Genomic DNA, 14,754 nt, shown 5'->3' with positions numbered 1-14,754 from the left:
AAAGAGAAAAGAAGAGGAGAAGAAACGAACAAAAGATCCAGGTAAACAGATGTGTCATTGGATAATGGCAGGTCATCCTGAAACAATCAGAATCAGAATGCTTTATTAATCCCTAAGGAAATAATGTGGATTACAGTTGCCCCAAGAAGAAATGGTAAAAATAGTAACAGTAACAGACTAAACTCCAAACAATACATTATGTTACAGATTTTAATATTAATTAGTCATTGTCAATTGTTGATTTGTCCTGTTCTCATTGTATGACGAATTATGATGGCTGTTTGGTAGCCGTTTGCATACTATGCATACTCTCTCTCTCTCTTCATATGTGTGTGTGGACAACAGTTTTATGTTAATGTACAATCCTTAACATGTTTTGTGTGTGTGTGTGTGTGTGGGGGGGGGGGGGGGGGGGGGGGCACCAGAGGGAGAGTTCGCCCAGGGCGCCAAACAGGCTAGGACCGCCACTGTGTACGGCGTCATTATGAAACCAAACATCAGGCCTATGCATCCTACACTGGTGCTGAGCGAAAGCAGAAATTAAAGCAAAGGGTAGCTATCCTGCAGGGTCAGCAACAGTATTTTTTTCGTGCTGAAATTGTCCAGGAAAAGGCTCCAATAGCAGCTATGAGGTCGCCCAACTCATCGCAAGACATGGCAAGCCTTTTTCAGATGGAGACCTCATAAAACGCTGCCTCGTTAAAGTCCCCGAAATAATGTGCCCAAAAAAAGTGCAGGACTTCAACAACGTCAGCATGTCCAGAAATACAGTTGTGCCACGCATTGAAGACTTGACAGCCAACATTAAATTGCAACTGTCTGATAAAGCTGTGCTTTTGATTTTTACTCCATCGCATGCGATGAGAGCACCGACACCGCACAGCTGCTAATTTTTTTTTTGCGGGGAGTGGACGAGAGCACGAGCACTTTAGGTGAGTAAAAAATACATTCCACAGTACCCGTGTGTTAATATGCAGGTGCACATGCTTCAAATATCAATAATGCGCATCAATTCTGTCACTACCCTGCTTTTGCACACCACTTTCTTATATGCGTTTTTCTTGTTAACACACAGAGTACACACCGCTGTGCACAGCGCACGCACACGCAAAGTCAGCTGATCTCATCTGATGCAGATTTGCTCCTTGATCAAGTGACATTTGTCCGGATTTTTGGCAGGAGTGGCGTACGATCAGCACCGCGGCTGGATGGCCCGATTTACATACCCAGCGCAGCTGATACTCAGCAGAATAATTTACTAAAATTATATGCACTCCTGTTATTAAGTCCAGTTCAGTCTGTTAATATTGATAACGGTTTCAAACGAACGTTAATATGTGTGTTGCTAAGCCTAAGAACTTAAATAACAAGCTTGAAATGTACCCGTCCCATTTTCCCCTTAATTGTTTTTTCTCTGTGCTGTAAATCTTCTGTCTAAGAAGAAATCTGCTGCTGTTCTGAGAATGAGCTACCAAAGCTTTTTCTGAATAAATCAATAAAGATCCATTTATGGAAAGCTGTGATGAAGGCAGTTTTGTCTTTAATTATATTCAACAATATAACACATTTGACCACTTTTAAATGATTTTTCTAACTTTAATACGCTACAGTTAAGGTTATATACCTAATTTCTAGTAAGTGGCCCAGCCCCTCCTATATTTTTATGTATGTGGCCCTCAGTGAAAAAAGTTTGGACACCCCTGATTTAAGAAATAAAACATGAACCTTGCTTTTAATATGACATTATCAAGATCAAGATTGTTTTTCCCATGGTTTTTCTTTTTTATTCCCTCTGTTCGCCGTCAAAAAGAATTCCGATTTTCGGTACTTCCATTTGGACTGTTAGGACTCTGGGTGGACCTTAAGAGTCCAGGGACATAATAAAAGGCAGCTGTGCCTCCTCAGCTGAATTTTACTGACATCCTTTTACAACTAAGTGAAATGAAGTCACAGCATTTTATAAGGAAAGCCTTTAACACACATTAGCAACAATTCTCAGTAGTAACAACCAAGCTTATTATTCAGGCAGTGGCAGCTTAGTGCATCTGTACCAAAACGATGCAACTAAGGACACCGACCCACAAGGGCTCAGCAGCTGATGGTGATGTACATGTAACACAATGACTGCAGAGAGCAGGTCGTCTACTATTTGAAAAGTTGGTCGTTCGATCCCTGGATGTAGGGAAACATGCTTGTATGAATGGGTATGAATGGGGGAATGAGACATGCTGTGTAAAGTGCTTTGAGTAAAGAATCGGTCCATTTACTATTTACTTCACATGGGCCATGCTGGTCAAATCTAGGAACTACAAAGAGGTCATTAGCTTGTGCAGCTAGTTTTAAAGCACGACATCACTGGAAAACTTTTTTAATTGTCTTAATTTCTCTCTGAGGTCACAAAGATGTAAAAATATGCTTTATCTAGGACTGATGTATGTTTTACAGATCAGAAAACCTAAACTGATTAGACAAGCAAGAGATTAGCTCAGCTGCAGACTAAGCCAGGCTGAACACAAAGAAAACTTAACAGGCTGTTCACTTAAATCACAAATCTGAAAGGTTAGTTTGGAACTGACTGGCAAAATGTCAAAAGGACTGCAGGATGTCTTCAGTTCACTATGATTTATAAATGAAAGCATTTTATATTCAGATGTTTTTTTACTTACAAAATAGGAAAATTATACAAATCCATTATGCCTAATGGATTCCATACGCAGAGAAATAGATGAAAATGATTATACAGTAGAATTATTTCCCCTATAATAATATCTCTTTATCCTTAACTCCAATTCATTGCTGAAAAAAATAAATGAGCTCACACTGAAACCCAAATGGCAATCAATAAAAAGCAGAACATCACAATCATTTAATAACATTTAAAAATGACAGCTTATGGGAAGGTAAGAAAATAATAAACCTAATCATTATTTCATTAAAATTGTGCAAAGTATTATTGTGTATAAATATTACTGGAGTAATGAATCAGTTGTCTTCTTAGGTATTAAATGTGATTTTGTTTATAACAAAAACCAAGATTCCCTTTTTTAATCATAAAAAGTTTATTTTGATTAATTTGAACTATTTTGTGGCGAAAGTAACAGTCAATATGAATTTCTATGTTCCCTTATATTTAAATGTAGATTTACATGACAGTCATATCAAAATGTGTTTACAAATGTTCTTTTTTATTAGTTTTACTTTTTATTTGGACCAAATATCAGTCTGATCCTCATGGCCATGAGCTGATTATAGATGATTCGTCGGCTCTTTGACTGTTGTTTACTACACCAAACACCTATGTAGTGTCCTCTTTATTTTCATTCTAGTAGACCATTTTTTGTTTTAAAAATCAGTTTTATTGTTTTGTTCAGTTGTTTTTTTTCTATAATGTAGAAAAGAACCATTTTAGTTTTTTAAATTACCTTCAAGTTAGAAAATCAAAGCTGTGACACTAAAAGTGAAGCGGGTTGACGATACCAAAAAACTGGAGTGTGCAGACTGATACTGTCTTTGTGAGTAAAAGTGGGTAACCAATAAGTATAAAGAAATATTCTATACAAAAAGAAAAAAGAAACTAATTGTGACAGCTAAGTAACAATTAATTGTTGCTGCCTGAAGTAATGTCAAGTATTGAGAAATGCTGCTTGTGTTAAAACATGTTTTAAAAAGAAACAACAAAATTGAAGTAATATTCACAGATAATATTTAAGTTTTCTCAAAAGGCGATTTAAATTTACTCACACAAAATGTCATAATGTCATCTATATAAAAATTCTTTTTCATAACGTCAGGTTAAAAAATTAAAACAGCAAGAGGCCATAACATGGACCTTATATACTGTTGCTCTTAATTAAATGTTAAATGCTAATGTTTCTAACGTTAATGAAAAGTGAACAACAATAAAGTTCTCTCCATAAGCATCTTACAATGAGGGTACCAGATTCAACAGTACAGTAATTAATGCCAACTAGAAAATCCCTAAAACTGATTAACAGGAAAAACAGGTATAAACACATCCGAGCGCTGCTCACACTCCTGCTTAATAAATCAACCCTGGGAGGAGCAGAATTTGCAGAAACACCGCACTAATTAGCTCGAGGGAACAAAAGCACAATCTTGCAAATTACCACTTACATACAGTATATGTTTTCAGTTCATGTTTTGTCACTTCCTGCTGTGGTTACCTGACATGTGGTAAAGGGTTTGATGCTCCACAGAAACTGGGGAACATCCTGGATGGACACCTGCAGGCTGAAGGTGTTTGCTCGGAAAGGCAACATCTTTGGCTCCTCAAGGAGCTGACCGCCTCTGGTCTTCTCTGCAGCCACCACTCCCTGAGGTGGAAAGGAAAGGGAAAAACAGACAGAAGAAGAGAGAAAAAAGCAGGTTAGAAAGGTCATAACCCAGAAAAATGGGAAGGGAGGACGGGGAATGAAAGTAAAGGAAAGTAAAGCAAAGATTAAAAGAAAGGAAAGAAAATGACAAAAGCAAAAAGGAAAGCAAAGGTAAAGATGAGAGGTAAAAAGAAAAGGAAAGGAAATGCAAAACCAAAGCACAAGAGAAGAAAAGAAATATATGGTAAGGAATGATAAAAGGAAAGTGAGAGTATGGAGGGAGGAGAGTTAGAAAGAGAGTCAGAAAAACACAAGAAAAAGATGAGAGGAAGAAGAAAAAGAAATGAGATTACTGCTAGAGAAAAATCAAGAACACAGCAGTGTCCTCCTTCCTTTTTGAATGTACACTACCTTTGCATATCAGCAGAAACACCTGTTGCTAATCCTTTCCTCTGTCACATCTGCTAATTGACTCATCTCAAATATTAGCACAGAGGCAGGCTGCCAGCGACTGACGTCAAGTCTCAACTGAACAAATCTTACAAGTCACACTCTCACATTAGCATCACGCTTGCAGCCTCGATGTGACAGCTTGAAGCTTGAATTTAATGCTGGGGGGGAACTTGTGTGAACTCGGCAGGGGATGGGTACGTGTTTGGCGGGAGGAGGGGTGCAAAGGTCTATCGCCCAAATTGGATTTGTGATGATGAGGGAGCACTTTGATTGTCACTTGCAGGTATTCATCTGTCATCATCGTTCAGCGCGGCAGTGGGATGGTTTGTCGTCTGGCACGTCTGTCCTCGGCCACCTCAATCACAAAAGTAAAAAGGACGAGAACAGAGCTGTGACTAATGTCAGGTTGCACTGATTGATTCTGACTGAGTGTCCGTATGTGAAAGGACTTGTCTGTGCATATGTGTGTGTGTGTGTGTTTGCATGTGTGCTTGCAGAAAAGCATGCTCGGGGCACGTGGCACACTGTGAATGCTGTTGGTGTGAAAACAAATCAGCTGTTGGCAAAATGCAGATAAGATACACTTGTGACAGTAAAGAGCGGGAAATATGGTGTCACTCCTTTGCCATCTGTCTTTGTTCTTACTCTGTTGGCCTGAGACTGGCCAGATCACGTTGGATTTCATTGGTTTTCCCCTGTTGCAGTGGGCTAGCTATGATCTGTGGTAACATCCCCACTTTTGAACTGATCTGAAGCTGTCAAGATGCTGTGATTGAAGCCATCTGTAGACTCTTCCTGATCTGCTGTTTGACACATCACACACCACTGATGTGTCTCAGATCATGTCTTGCACCTAAGGAAATGTCGCAATACCAGTCAAGAATGTTAAAGCCTTCCAGAAGAATAAAGTATCAAAGTCGAAGGAGGAATTCAAACATTCAAAATGTTTAACCCTCATCCTACTGACTGAGGTCCACAGAGACCCCAGAGGTGTATCTTTGGCCATGTTTATTAGATGTCTTTTTCATTATTCCAACTTTTTTTTATGGTTTTGTCAATCAATTTATTTCGAATGATGCCACATGACTGTTTTCTAGTTATGTTTTAATTATTGCTTTGCAAAAATACAAATGCTTTGGAGTCCCAGGGAGACCCCTGTCAAAAGCACCCAATTAAGCAAACTCAGATGCTGTCGGTGCATTTATCCTCTGGGTGGGCAACTTCCCAGGCTGAAAGCTATCAGAATTGTCTGATCTACTTGAGAGGGCTGGGGAATGCCGTAGTCATGCCACACATAAAAATTAGAATCATTACAGACACATTGCAAGCCTTAATCCAAGCAACAATGACCCTCCTGGGAGTGAGAAAAACGCCACCTGCTGATATGACTGTCCAATGCTCAGCTGAAAATTCTACTCCAAAAAGTGTTACCTTTGCTCCTGAAACAGATAGACAAGAACTTAGCAACTGTTTGGTCTCCCATATGCTGATGTAGATGAGAAAGGATGAAAGGATGAGAGAAACTGTGTACATTAACTGTCTGAAATGTGTATTTAACTAGTTGATTTCAGTTTCCAGACCCTGTACAATCATAAGCGATCTCGGTTTGCACTGCCAAGCATAAGTCAGACTCTTTCTTGCGTGGTGCTCTTCTCCACCACAGCAGCCCTTTGTCATTGATTCAGTTCAAAATCTCTATGGGCAGAATTTCTAGCTGCAACAAAGGTGTGGAGGGCATTCAGTCTTAATAAACAGCTCACTTAAAATTAGTCTAGTCTCCAAGTGTCTGCATTTGGGTCCCCTCTCCAAAACGTAAATTACTTCACTGACTCCCACTACAATGTAAAATTACCTTTAAAATTATTTTAATAGTTATGGTTTGACCCCCCCAGTACGTGTCTGACTTGCTCACTGTCAGACCTCTCAGGTCATCAGGTACAGATCTTTTAACTGTTCCCAGAATCAGATCTAAGTGTATTGAAGGCACTTTCAGTTAATGTGGTCTTGTTCTTTGGAACAGGCTGCCTGCTGACTTGAGATCAATTACATCTGTGTGTACATTCAAAAACAGACTAAAAATCGTTCTGCTCACACACTTACACTCAGTAGTTGTTTTTTGTTGTAAACCCACAGTTTTTTAAATGTCTCCATTTTCTGTTTTAAGCACATTGAGTTTTATTTTATTATTGCATCTTACCAGTGTTGGTCAAGTTAGGCTACTTGAAAAAAGTAATCAGTAACTAATTACTGATTACTTCCCCCCAAAAGTAATCCCATTACTTTACTGATTACTTATTTTCAAAAGTAATTAATTACTTAGTTACTTAGTTACTTTTTGAAAACACGATTTACAACCTGAATAGGTGATAAAGCGATAGATCTTTCAGTCCAATTCTACTTTTTCTGCATAATCCATCATACAAAATGTAATCAAATGGAAAAGTCTCTTTTTAAAACTTGTTTTATTAGTTTTAATCTTCTAACTTTATGCATCAAGCAAAAATTTAATTATATGCAACATTCTCTGACTGGAAGAAATTTGTTTAACATTTAAACCTATTTTCTGCACATTCCAGCACATAAAATAAAATATTTTTTTGTGTTTACACTGACTCTTTCAAATAGATGCAAGTAAAACACAGCAGAAAATAAATAAAATCAAAGACTAGCGGTCCTGTTGCTCTATTTTCACCTGTATAGCAGGAGTGGCGTAGGCGTAGGTTTACCCTGGTGCAGGTGTGCCGCAGCGGTCAGTGGAAGAATCCGCGAGTTTCTCTGTGAGTTTCGCATTAAGTGGTAGCGCACTCCTTGTGCTTGCTTGGAAGTTTAGGGGGGTTTTTTGCTTTAAAAAGTTTTCTTCCCACGCACAACAGACACTAATGTTTTTGTCACTTTTTATGGAATCAAACTCAAAATAAGGTCAGTACTTCCACGCTTTAAACGCTGCACCCTCATACTCTGTCCCGCACTCGATATATTAGATAGATTGTTGATCTGCACACAGCTGTTGTCACGAACGTCGCACTTGCTTACGTCACTGTCATGAGACATTCTCGCAAAAAAATCACGGTTTCAGTAACGCAGTAACGCAGCGTTCCTACGGGAAAGTAACGGTAATCTAATTACCGTTTTTGCAATAATAATCCCTTACTTTACTCGTTACCTGAAAAGAGTAATCGGATTACAGTAACGCGTTACTGCCAGTCTCTGCATCTTACAGTAAATAATTCTTGGGGTCCCCTGTCATTATTCCATTTATATATAGTCCATATAAATGTAGTGGTATGATGAGCACTAGAGTGAATTTCTGCAACGACATTGTTGAATGACAGATTGGTTAAACCAATAACACAAAAGATGAGTACGTAGAAGTGCTACAAGCCTTTACAGATGACAGCGCAAAGAGAAGGAAAGAGACTTGACTAAGACTTCCAAGGTTCATTTAAGTTAAAAAAACTAATTACAGAACTTAAAATTCTACAGGGTCAATGCCATAATCCTGTCTGATAACAGACTAGTCTTCCAGCTGCATAATTTTCTCAAGTTCGGCTGCAGCAATCAGGAAATACAAAATGGGAATAATTTTAATGATGTGAAATTTCTAAGACTATACAACATTTTTTAAGATAGGAGCAACTATTTTCAATATAAAGTGGAGTAATGAAAGAAGTTAGACTTTTTATGTGAGTTTCGTAAACCAAGATGATCTTTTCTTTGTCTGTCTGTCATGCGTTCAGATTAGCACATTAATATCAGCTCAGTTTGAGAATCGTGACTGTAGGGGGCCATTTTAATGACTGGAATTGCCCAGTCTGACAGGTGATTGCTTGTCTAACTATTATCTCCATGGATTCAGCTTCAGTTCAATTCAACGTTTTGTTGTAAGGTAGAGACCCTACAATTAACAAAACTTTTATTTGACTCCAAATGTATTGATATGAGGCTGCAGAATTCACGGGTGTAGTAGAATTTTTTTTAAAGTTGACTATCAACTTTGGCGCAGTCTATATGTGACTCGCAGTCACTGCTTTAATTCATCCCAAAGGTGTTCGATCAGGTTGAGGCCTTTCAAGTTCTTCTACACCAAGCTCACACATTTATATCTTAATGACCCAGTCATGGTGGAACAGGAAGGGGCCATTACCAAACTGTTCCCACAAAGTTGGGAACATGAAATTGTACAAAATGTCTTGGTATACTAAAAATTAAGAGTTTCTTTCACTGGAACTAAGGGGTCAGGCCCAACTCCTGAACTCCAAAGCCAGGCCCAAGCAACCCATTGTTTCACAAATGTCTGTAGAAGCAGGGTTAGGTGCTTGATTTTACACACCTGCAGCCATGAAGGTGATTGGAACCTGAATTCAGTCATTTGGAGTGAATACTGTGTAGGACAGTACACTGAATATCTCTTGGTATTGGAGTGTTGGTTAGACAAAATTAGATGAAAAATAAAATTTTTTATTATTTTTAAATATGATGCCAAACGATTCAGGAGAATAAGCTTCAGAGTTAAAATAATTGTAGGTGGCAACCCAGCACTTAAATGTCACCACAATTTATAGGGCTGCTCAAATCTTCACCCTCTTAAGCAGTTAAAGGTAGTCTGCATCCGAGTGAAAGTCTCCACACGTCAGACTTAAATTGCTTATGATAGGGTTTTTGTGGGAAGGGAACCGTTCTTTTGTGCAACCTTCACTGTTTGGAGGTTAAAGTGTTGTATAGCAACAAAACCCCAGCTGGCATTACCATAGCTGCAAACTCATCACACCTTTCAGATGTATGCATTTTTAAAAAAAGGTTACCCATGTAAACTGTGGGTGAAAATTTCATTCAAGGGTGAAAATCCAGTGCTTTGCACCAAGGTCTAATTAAGGGATTAATTAATGGCCTATTCATTATGCTTTATGAATGTATGTATGAATGCATGTTTTACTGCTCAAAAACAATAAACAAATAGGATTTAGTCTCTCTATTTTTGGACTTAGTCTGTTTTGCTTTAGCCGGCAAAATAAAATTTCAAACATGCTCGGTGCAATTTGAAACACATCTTATTTTCAGTTTGTCAACTGTAACTCCTCCTCCTCATGGCAGATGGCAAATAATCTTGTTTGCGATGTGGGTGAAATAGGCTCTGGATATGTGCTTAAAACACGTTAACAATTGTATTATTACCTTTCCTGATGTGCTGTTAAAACACTCAAATTATGCTTCTCAATGAAGTGACGAAAGGTCACAAGGATCTATTGTGATAAAAAGCATTGGATTAATTTTTAGAAATTATTTCTAGCTGATGTTAAAATTCAGGAGTGATTCTCTGCCAAGGCTAAAGACTAAAGGTTGAGGTGAAAAGTATTTTCTAGGAGCATTTTCATTGCTAGGAAAGGTCTGCCAGCAGAATACTAATGTAGGTGGTATTTTCGGGTAGCAAGTTTTATCCACCTTCTCTCCAACATGACTAAATGCTGTGACCTTGGACATGGACTTACTTTTGGTGGAGGGGATTGTTATTTCTGCTCATTCGTAAGGAACAAGACACTTTCTTTTTGTCTTTGTTGTTACAAGTTGGTGATTTAAGACCTGTTAATGGCTAAATTCAAAATTAGGTGGTTTTTAAAGGGACAGTGATGCTGCAGATTGAGAAAACAAAAAATCTTCCAAATACTTTTTTTTTTTTTACAGCTGTAACTTTTGTTTTATTGATTTCAATGATGACGTACAAAGTTAGCAACTGCAAAGTCAATCTTGATTTCTTCTTCCAAATATTTATCTTTTGTGAATAAGTGCTAATAGAGTTATGGACCACAACATTAAAACCATGGTGGTAAAGTGAACATCGTCTGCTTGGAAATCTTGGGTCATGGCATTCATGTGGATGTTGCTTTAAAATACACCACACACCTAAACACTGATGAAGACCAATCATACCCTAGAGCTGCAACAGCGCTGCCCGATAGCCATAGCGTTTCCACCAGAGTAATGTGCATGCAACATTGCAAAATCTGCTTGGGAAGAGAGAAACATGAAGAAGACCCCAAGGCAACTTCCCGTATATCATGCACCCACTGAATGCAGAGAAATGTCCTGCACACAGCGCCAAATAATTCCAAGTATTGTCTACCAATTTACTGGTGCCAGGACTGTGATGTTTACGTGATGTAGTTTTTATATTTATTTAGCAAAAATTGTGAATGTGGGCATTATTGTATGTAAACCACTGTATGTGACAAAGGTCTTAGAAGAGATGCAAAACATAAAGAATGACATTGCATGTTTGTTTTTTCCATTTGTGTTTTTTCATATTTCTTTTCATACATTGTGCTGTGTCAAAGAAAACATCAGATTCCTGCAATTTTTCTTTTTTTCTTTTTTGCTTTCAACTAGAAAAATGAAAAAAAAGAAAAGAAAAATGGCTCTGTCACACAAATGTTTGTGTTGCATGAGGCTTCCTGTTGATCCAGAATCCCGGTCTGTGATTGACTTTGTGCCGGAGCTTGGAAAACACACAGCAGAGATGTGGCGCTAACAAATAGGAGCCCAGGGGACATCCTAAAGTCTGGCATCTGCTCGGCAGGCTGGGAATTCGTAAACCAAATCCAGAATGCATTTTAAAGCCAGCTGCCGCTGATGTCGGCAGCATGGCAGAAGGTTGGTCAGGAGGTAGTCAGTCACGAGGCTCGCTATGCTCTGTTCAGTCTTCCTTTACTCAAGCCTCTCTCAGTAGGACGGAGAGCTTGATTTCCCTCATGTTCACTGATGAGATTTCAATGATTAAAACCCTATAGGTTGGTGAAGGATAATCAAGTCAAACGAGATTTTTAGAAAAGAATGATTGGTGAACGTTTGAATGGGAGCGATTACAGTACGGCACACTATGTCTGACTCTATTAAAAGAATAAGAAGAGCATCCATCAAGTTGCTACAGAGTGTTTAAAACACTGCTGTATTGTTTCTCTGTGGTAATGAATGTGCAATCACTCGTATCTAAAAGAGCACATGTTGCGGTCCCTGCTGCCTCAGAGAGCGCCGGCAACAACCACACAGATGATGTTCATTGTGAATGTGGGCCACGGCCTACAGTGCAATCTGCACTCTCCTAACAGAGTGGAAAATATTCATCTTTGTGTTTAAAGGTACAAATACATAGCTCAAGTATTGGTGGACATTTGCAAAAAGACTGAAATTTCAATTTAAGAGTCCTGGGAAATAAAGTCAGCAAATACAACACAACATGAAAATCACTTAACAGTGGTATGAGGCGAGGTTAAAAAAATAATTAAGCCATTTGCAGAGCTTAACTTTGTTTGTTTTATTTTTGTCTACATAGACAGAAATTCACATTTAACAGTTACTGTTACATTTGCACTCAGAAACCTTCATGTTCTATAGGATTGTAGGTAGAATGCAACCAGCTGAGACAGGTGACTCGAGTCCCTTGGAGTTGTGCTCATTGACAAAGACACATTCAGACCGACAGTCGGCAATCTGTCTGGATTTGTAAATTAGACAGCAATTATTTGCAAAGGTTGCACAACCTCTCTGAGAGCGATTGCAGTTTGTCAAAGTCAGACTGCAACTGTTTGCAGAAAAGTTGCTTCCTAACAGGCTACCTGTGCAATCACCTTGTGATCAAAAGCAGTCGTGACTGTGCAATACTCTCAAGCTGTGCAACCATTTAGTCACCACAAGTTGCAATTAGTTGCAGAATTCTGGAAAAAGAAAAATTTATATAATCACCAGAAGCCACCCATCTGCAATTTTCTTGCAGATGTATAGAGAAAGCTGCTGTCCTGTTTTTACTCATGTGACTGAATGATTACCTTGCTCTGAATTAGGTGTTAGCTTTATCAAGATGTCTTGCTGTTGATGTCCAGTGTTGGATGGTTTTTCAATAGAGTTGTTTTACTGCAGGTTTTCTCTTATCCAGTCTCTTTCAACCTAAATAATGATGGTGGACATGTTCACCTTGAGGTTTCAAAACGTGAGTTTAGAAGCCAACAGGTGACATCACAGCAGCTATATCCATCTTTTATACTGTCAATAGCTGGAACTGAATTTGTGAAATTTCCTTTTTAAAAGCTGGAAACACAACACAATAAAATCCTATCATAAGTGTAAAACCGGATCAAAAAGGAAGACAAACATTTGTCATGGCCAGAAAAGGTGCGCTAGTAGTTCAAAGTCAAACTCTGCACTGTACCACAATAGAGGGTGCAAGGTATGACAAGAGAATTTAGCTGAAAAAACAGTTTATGTAGATCCAGCAGATAGAAATCAGCCATGTCTGTTATGTATGGATTTGTTTTTATTGATTTGGAAGTGAAAGTAGAAAACTCAAGTGACAACTGCTGACGAACATCAGGACAGAGAACTAGCAGGAGGTTTGCGCAGCTCAAAGATTATGCTTCACTAAACACACCAGAGGAAACAGCATATACTACAAGACCTGAAAAAACGTTTTGTGTGTGTGTGTGTGTATGTGTGTGTGTGTCTTTGTTGGGGTAAGGGGGGCTCTTTCTCAGAGTAAGATTGATTGCATGGAAGTCTCTTTATTCCATCAAGGCAAGTGTCAGACCTAAAAACACCTTTAAAAAAAATCAGTGATCCTTTAAATCTGCACTAACCTGAACATTTCTGGCCACCTATGGGCAGGGTGTAACATAAGACTGATGTCGTAACAACTTCCAAAGTTGACACAAAAGTTTTTTGTGCACTCCACAATAAGGTGGCAATTTTCACTTTTTAAAGTCTCTACAAGTGCATAAAAGAAATGTGACTGTCTGGCTAAATCTGGCTAAATCTGGCTAAATCCATCACTTGCTAACTCGGGGTGCTTGCCTTTAGATTACTATAAGTAGCTGCCTGCCTGTTGAGAGTGACCAAAAACAGTAAAGTTGTGGATCATGTAACCAAATAAAAAAAAGGCAAAAACATGTAAAGGGAAATGCTACTAAGAAACAAACCTGCATGAATGTACTGAGTTTACATGTAGAAATGAGCAATATATGCAATAAATCTTTCATAGGTGGAGTTGTAAGCTGTAGCGTGTCCAGCGGGGTGGCCAACCAGACTGGCCACCCCAGGTGCCACCCCGAAGCCAAAACAATAAAATCCAATGAAATATCAAATGTACGATTATGTTTTCACAGTGAAGCTCAGATATCCGAGTGTAAGTGAATGCAGCGTCGGCTTCTGCGCTATGAGCATCATGTTAGCAAAGGTAGGAGAGCCAAGCACGAAAGAGGCACCACAGAAAACAGTTTTTCGGCGAAAGATTAACAGTTTAACATAGCTGGAGGCCATCGAGCATGGTGGAGCTTCCACAGCGGCTAGCAGGTGGTTGAGGGAAGGGGAGGCAGGAGGAGAGACCCGAGGCAGCCGCCAGTCCGAGTGTCAGGTGAACTGAACTTCAGGTAAGAAGTTATGACCTGCAGTCTATCTGGGTCAGATATAAACTAAGTTTAGGTGGAGTTTATTTTCGTTGTGCTGACTTTTTACAGTCAGTTACAATAACTCATACTGCGTACTAGCTAGCATGACGGAGTTTCTGTACAGCTGGGTGGGTGCTGTGATGTTACTGATGGTGAACTTTATTTTATTCATAAGGTTAGTTAGTAGAGTTGCCAACAGCTCCTTAAAAAATGGAATGGTCCCTCATTCAGAGAAAATATTACAGGTTTTGTATTGAGCTGAGAAGAGACAGTTTGTACCGGACTTAAGCTAGAATGAAAAAAAGACACAAAGCTGGAGTTATTCTGCGTCTTTGCTGCACAGCTGCCTCTTTTCCTCTTCTCCTCTCATTCTCTCCCCTCTCTCTCCTGTTGCTACTTCAATCATGAAACTGATCAATGATCAGCTGATCGGCTTTTCTCTTGTTTATCTCCCACTTTGCGCCAGAAAGAGGAAACCAGCAGATGTCGCACTAAACAACAGCAGCACGTTTAAGCTTGATCAGCTGTTGTTAGAATTT

General features: G+C 38.9%; 1 protein-coding gene and 1 long non-coding RNA gene across 3 annotated transcripts in view; one reads left to right on the top strand and one right to left on the bottom strand.

Annotated features, from left to right (window-relative positions):
* unc5db (unc-5 netrin receptor Db) overlaps positions 1-14,754 on the bottom strand; it is a 278,720-nt gene that overhangs the window by 23,967 nt on the left and 239,999 nt on the right. For both annotated transcript variants that reach the window (XM_019366122.2, XM_005472915.4), the window contains one exon: positions 4,185-4,334. In XM_019366122.2, the coding sequence (XP_019221667.1) occupies positions 4,185-4,334 (150 nt within the window). The remainder of the gene's footprint in view (positions 1-4,184; positions 4,335-14,754) is intronic.
* LOC112841844 (uncharacterized) lies at positions 903-1,198 on the top strand. Its single transcript, XR_003213237.1, has 2 exons — positions 903-932; positions 1,076-1,198. It is a non-coding gene; the product is annotated as an uncharacterized LOC112841844 (long non-coding RNA).

This window comes from Oreochromis niloticus, linkage group LG12 (genome assembly GCF_001858045.2).
Source record: "Oreochromis niloticus isolate F11D_XX linkage group LG12, O_niloticus_UMD_NMBU, whole genome shotgun sequence".
Classification (NCBI taxonomy): domain Eukaryota; kingdom Metazoa; phylum Chordata; class Actinopteri; order Cichliformes; family Cichlidae; genus Oreochromis; species Oreochromis niloticus.
This window is presented reverse-complemented; position numbering and strand designations above follow the sequence as displayed.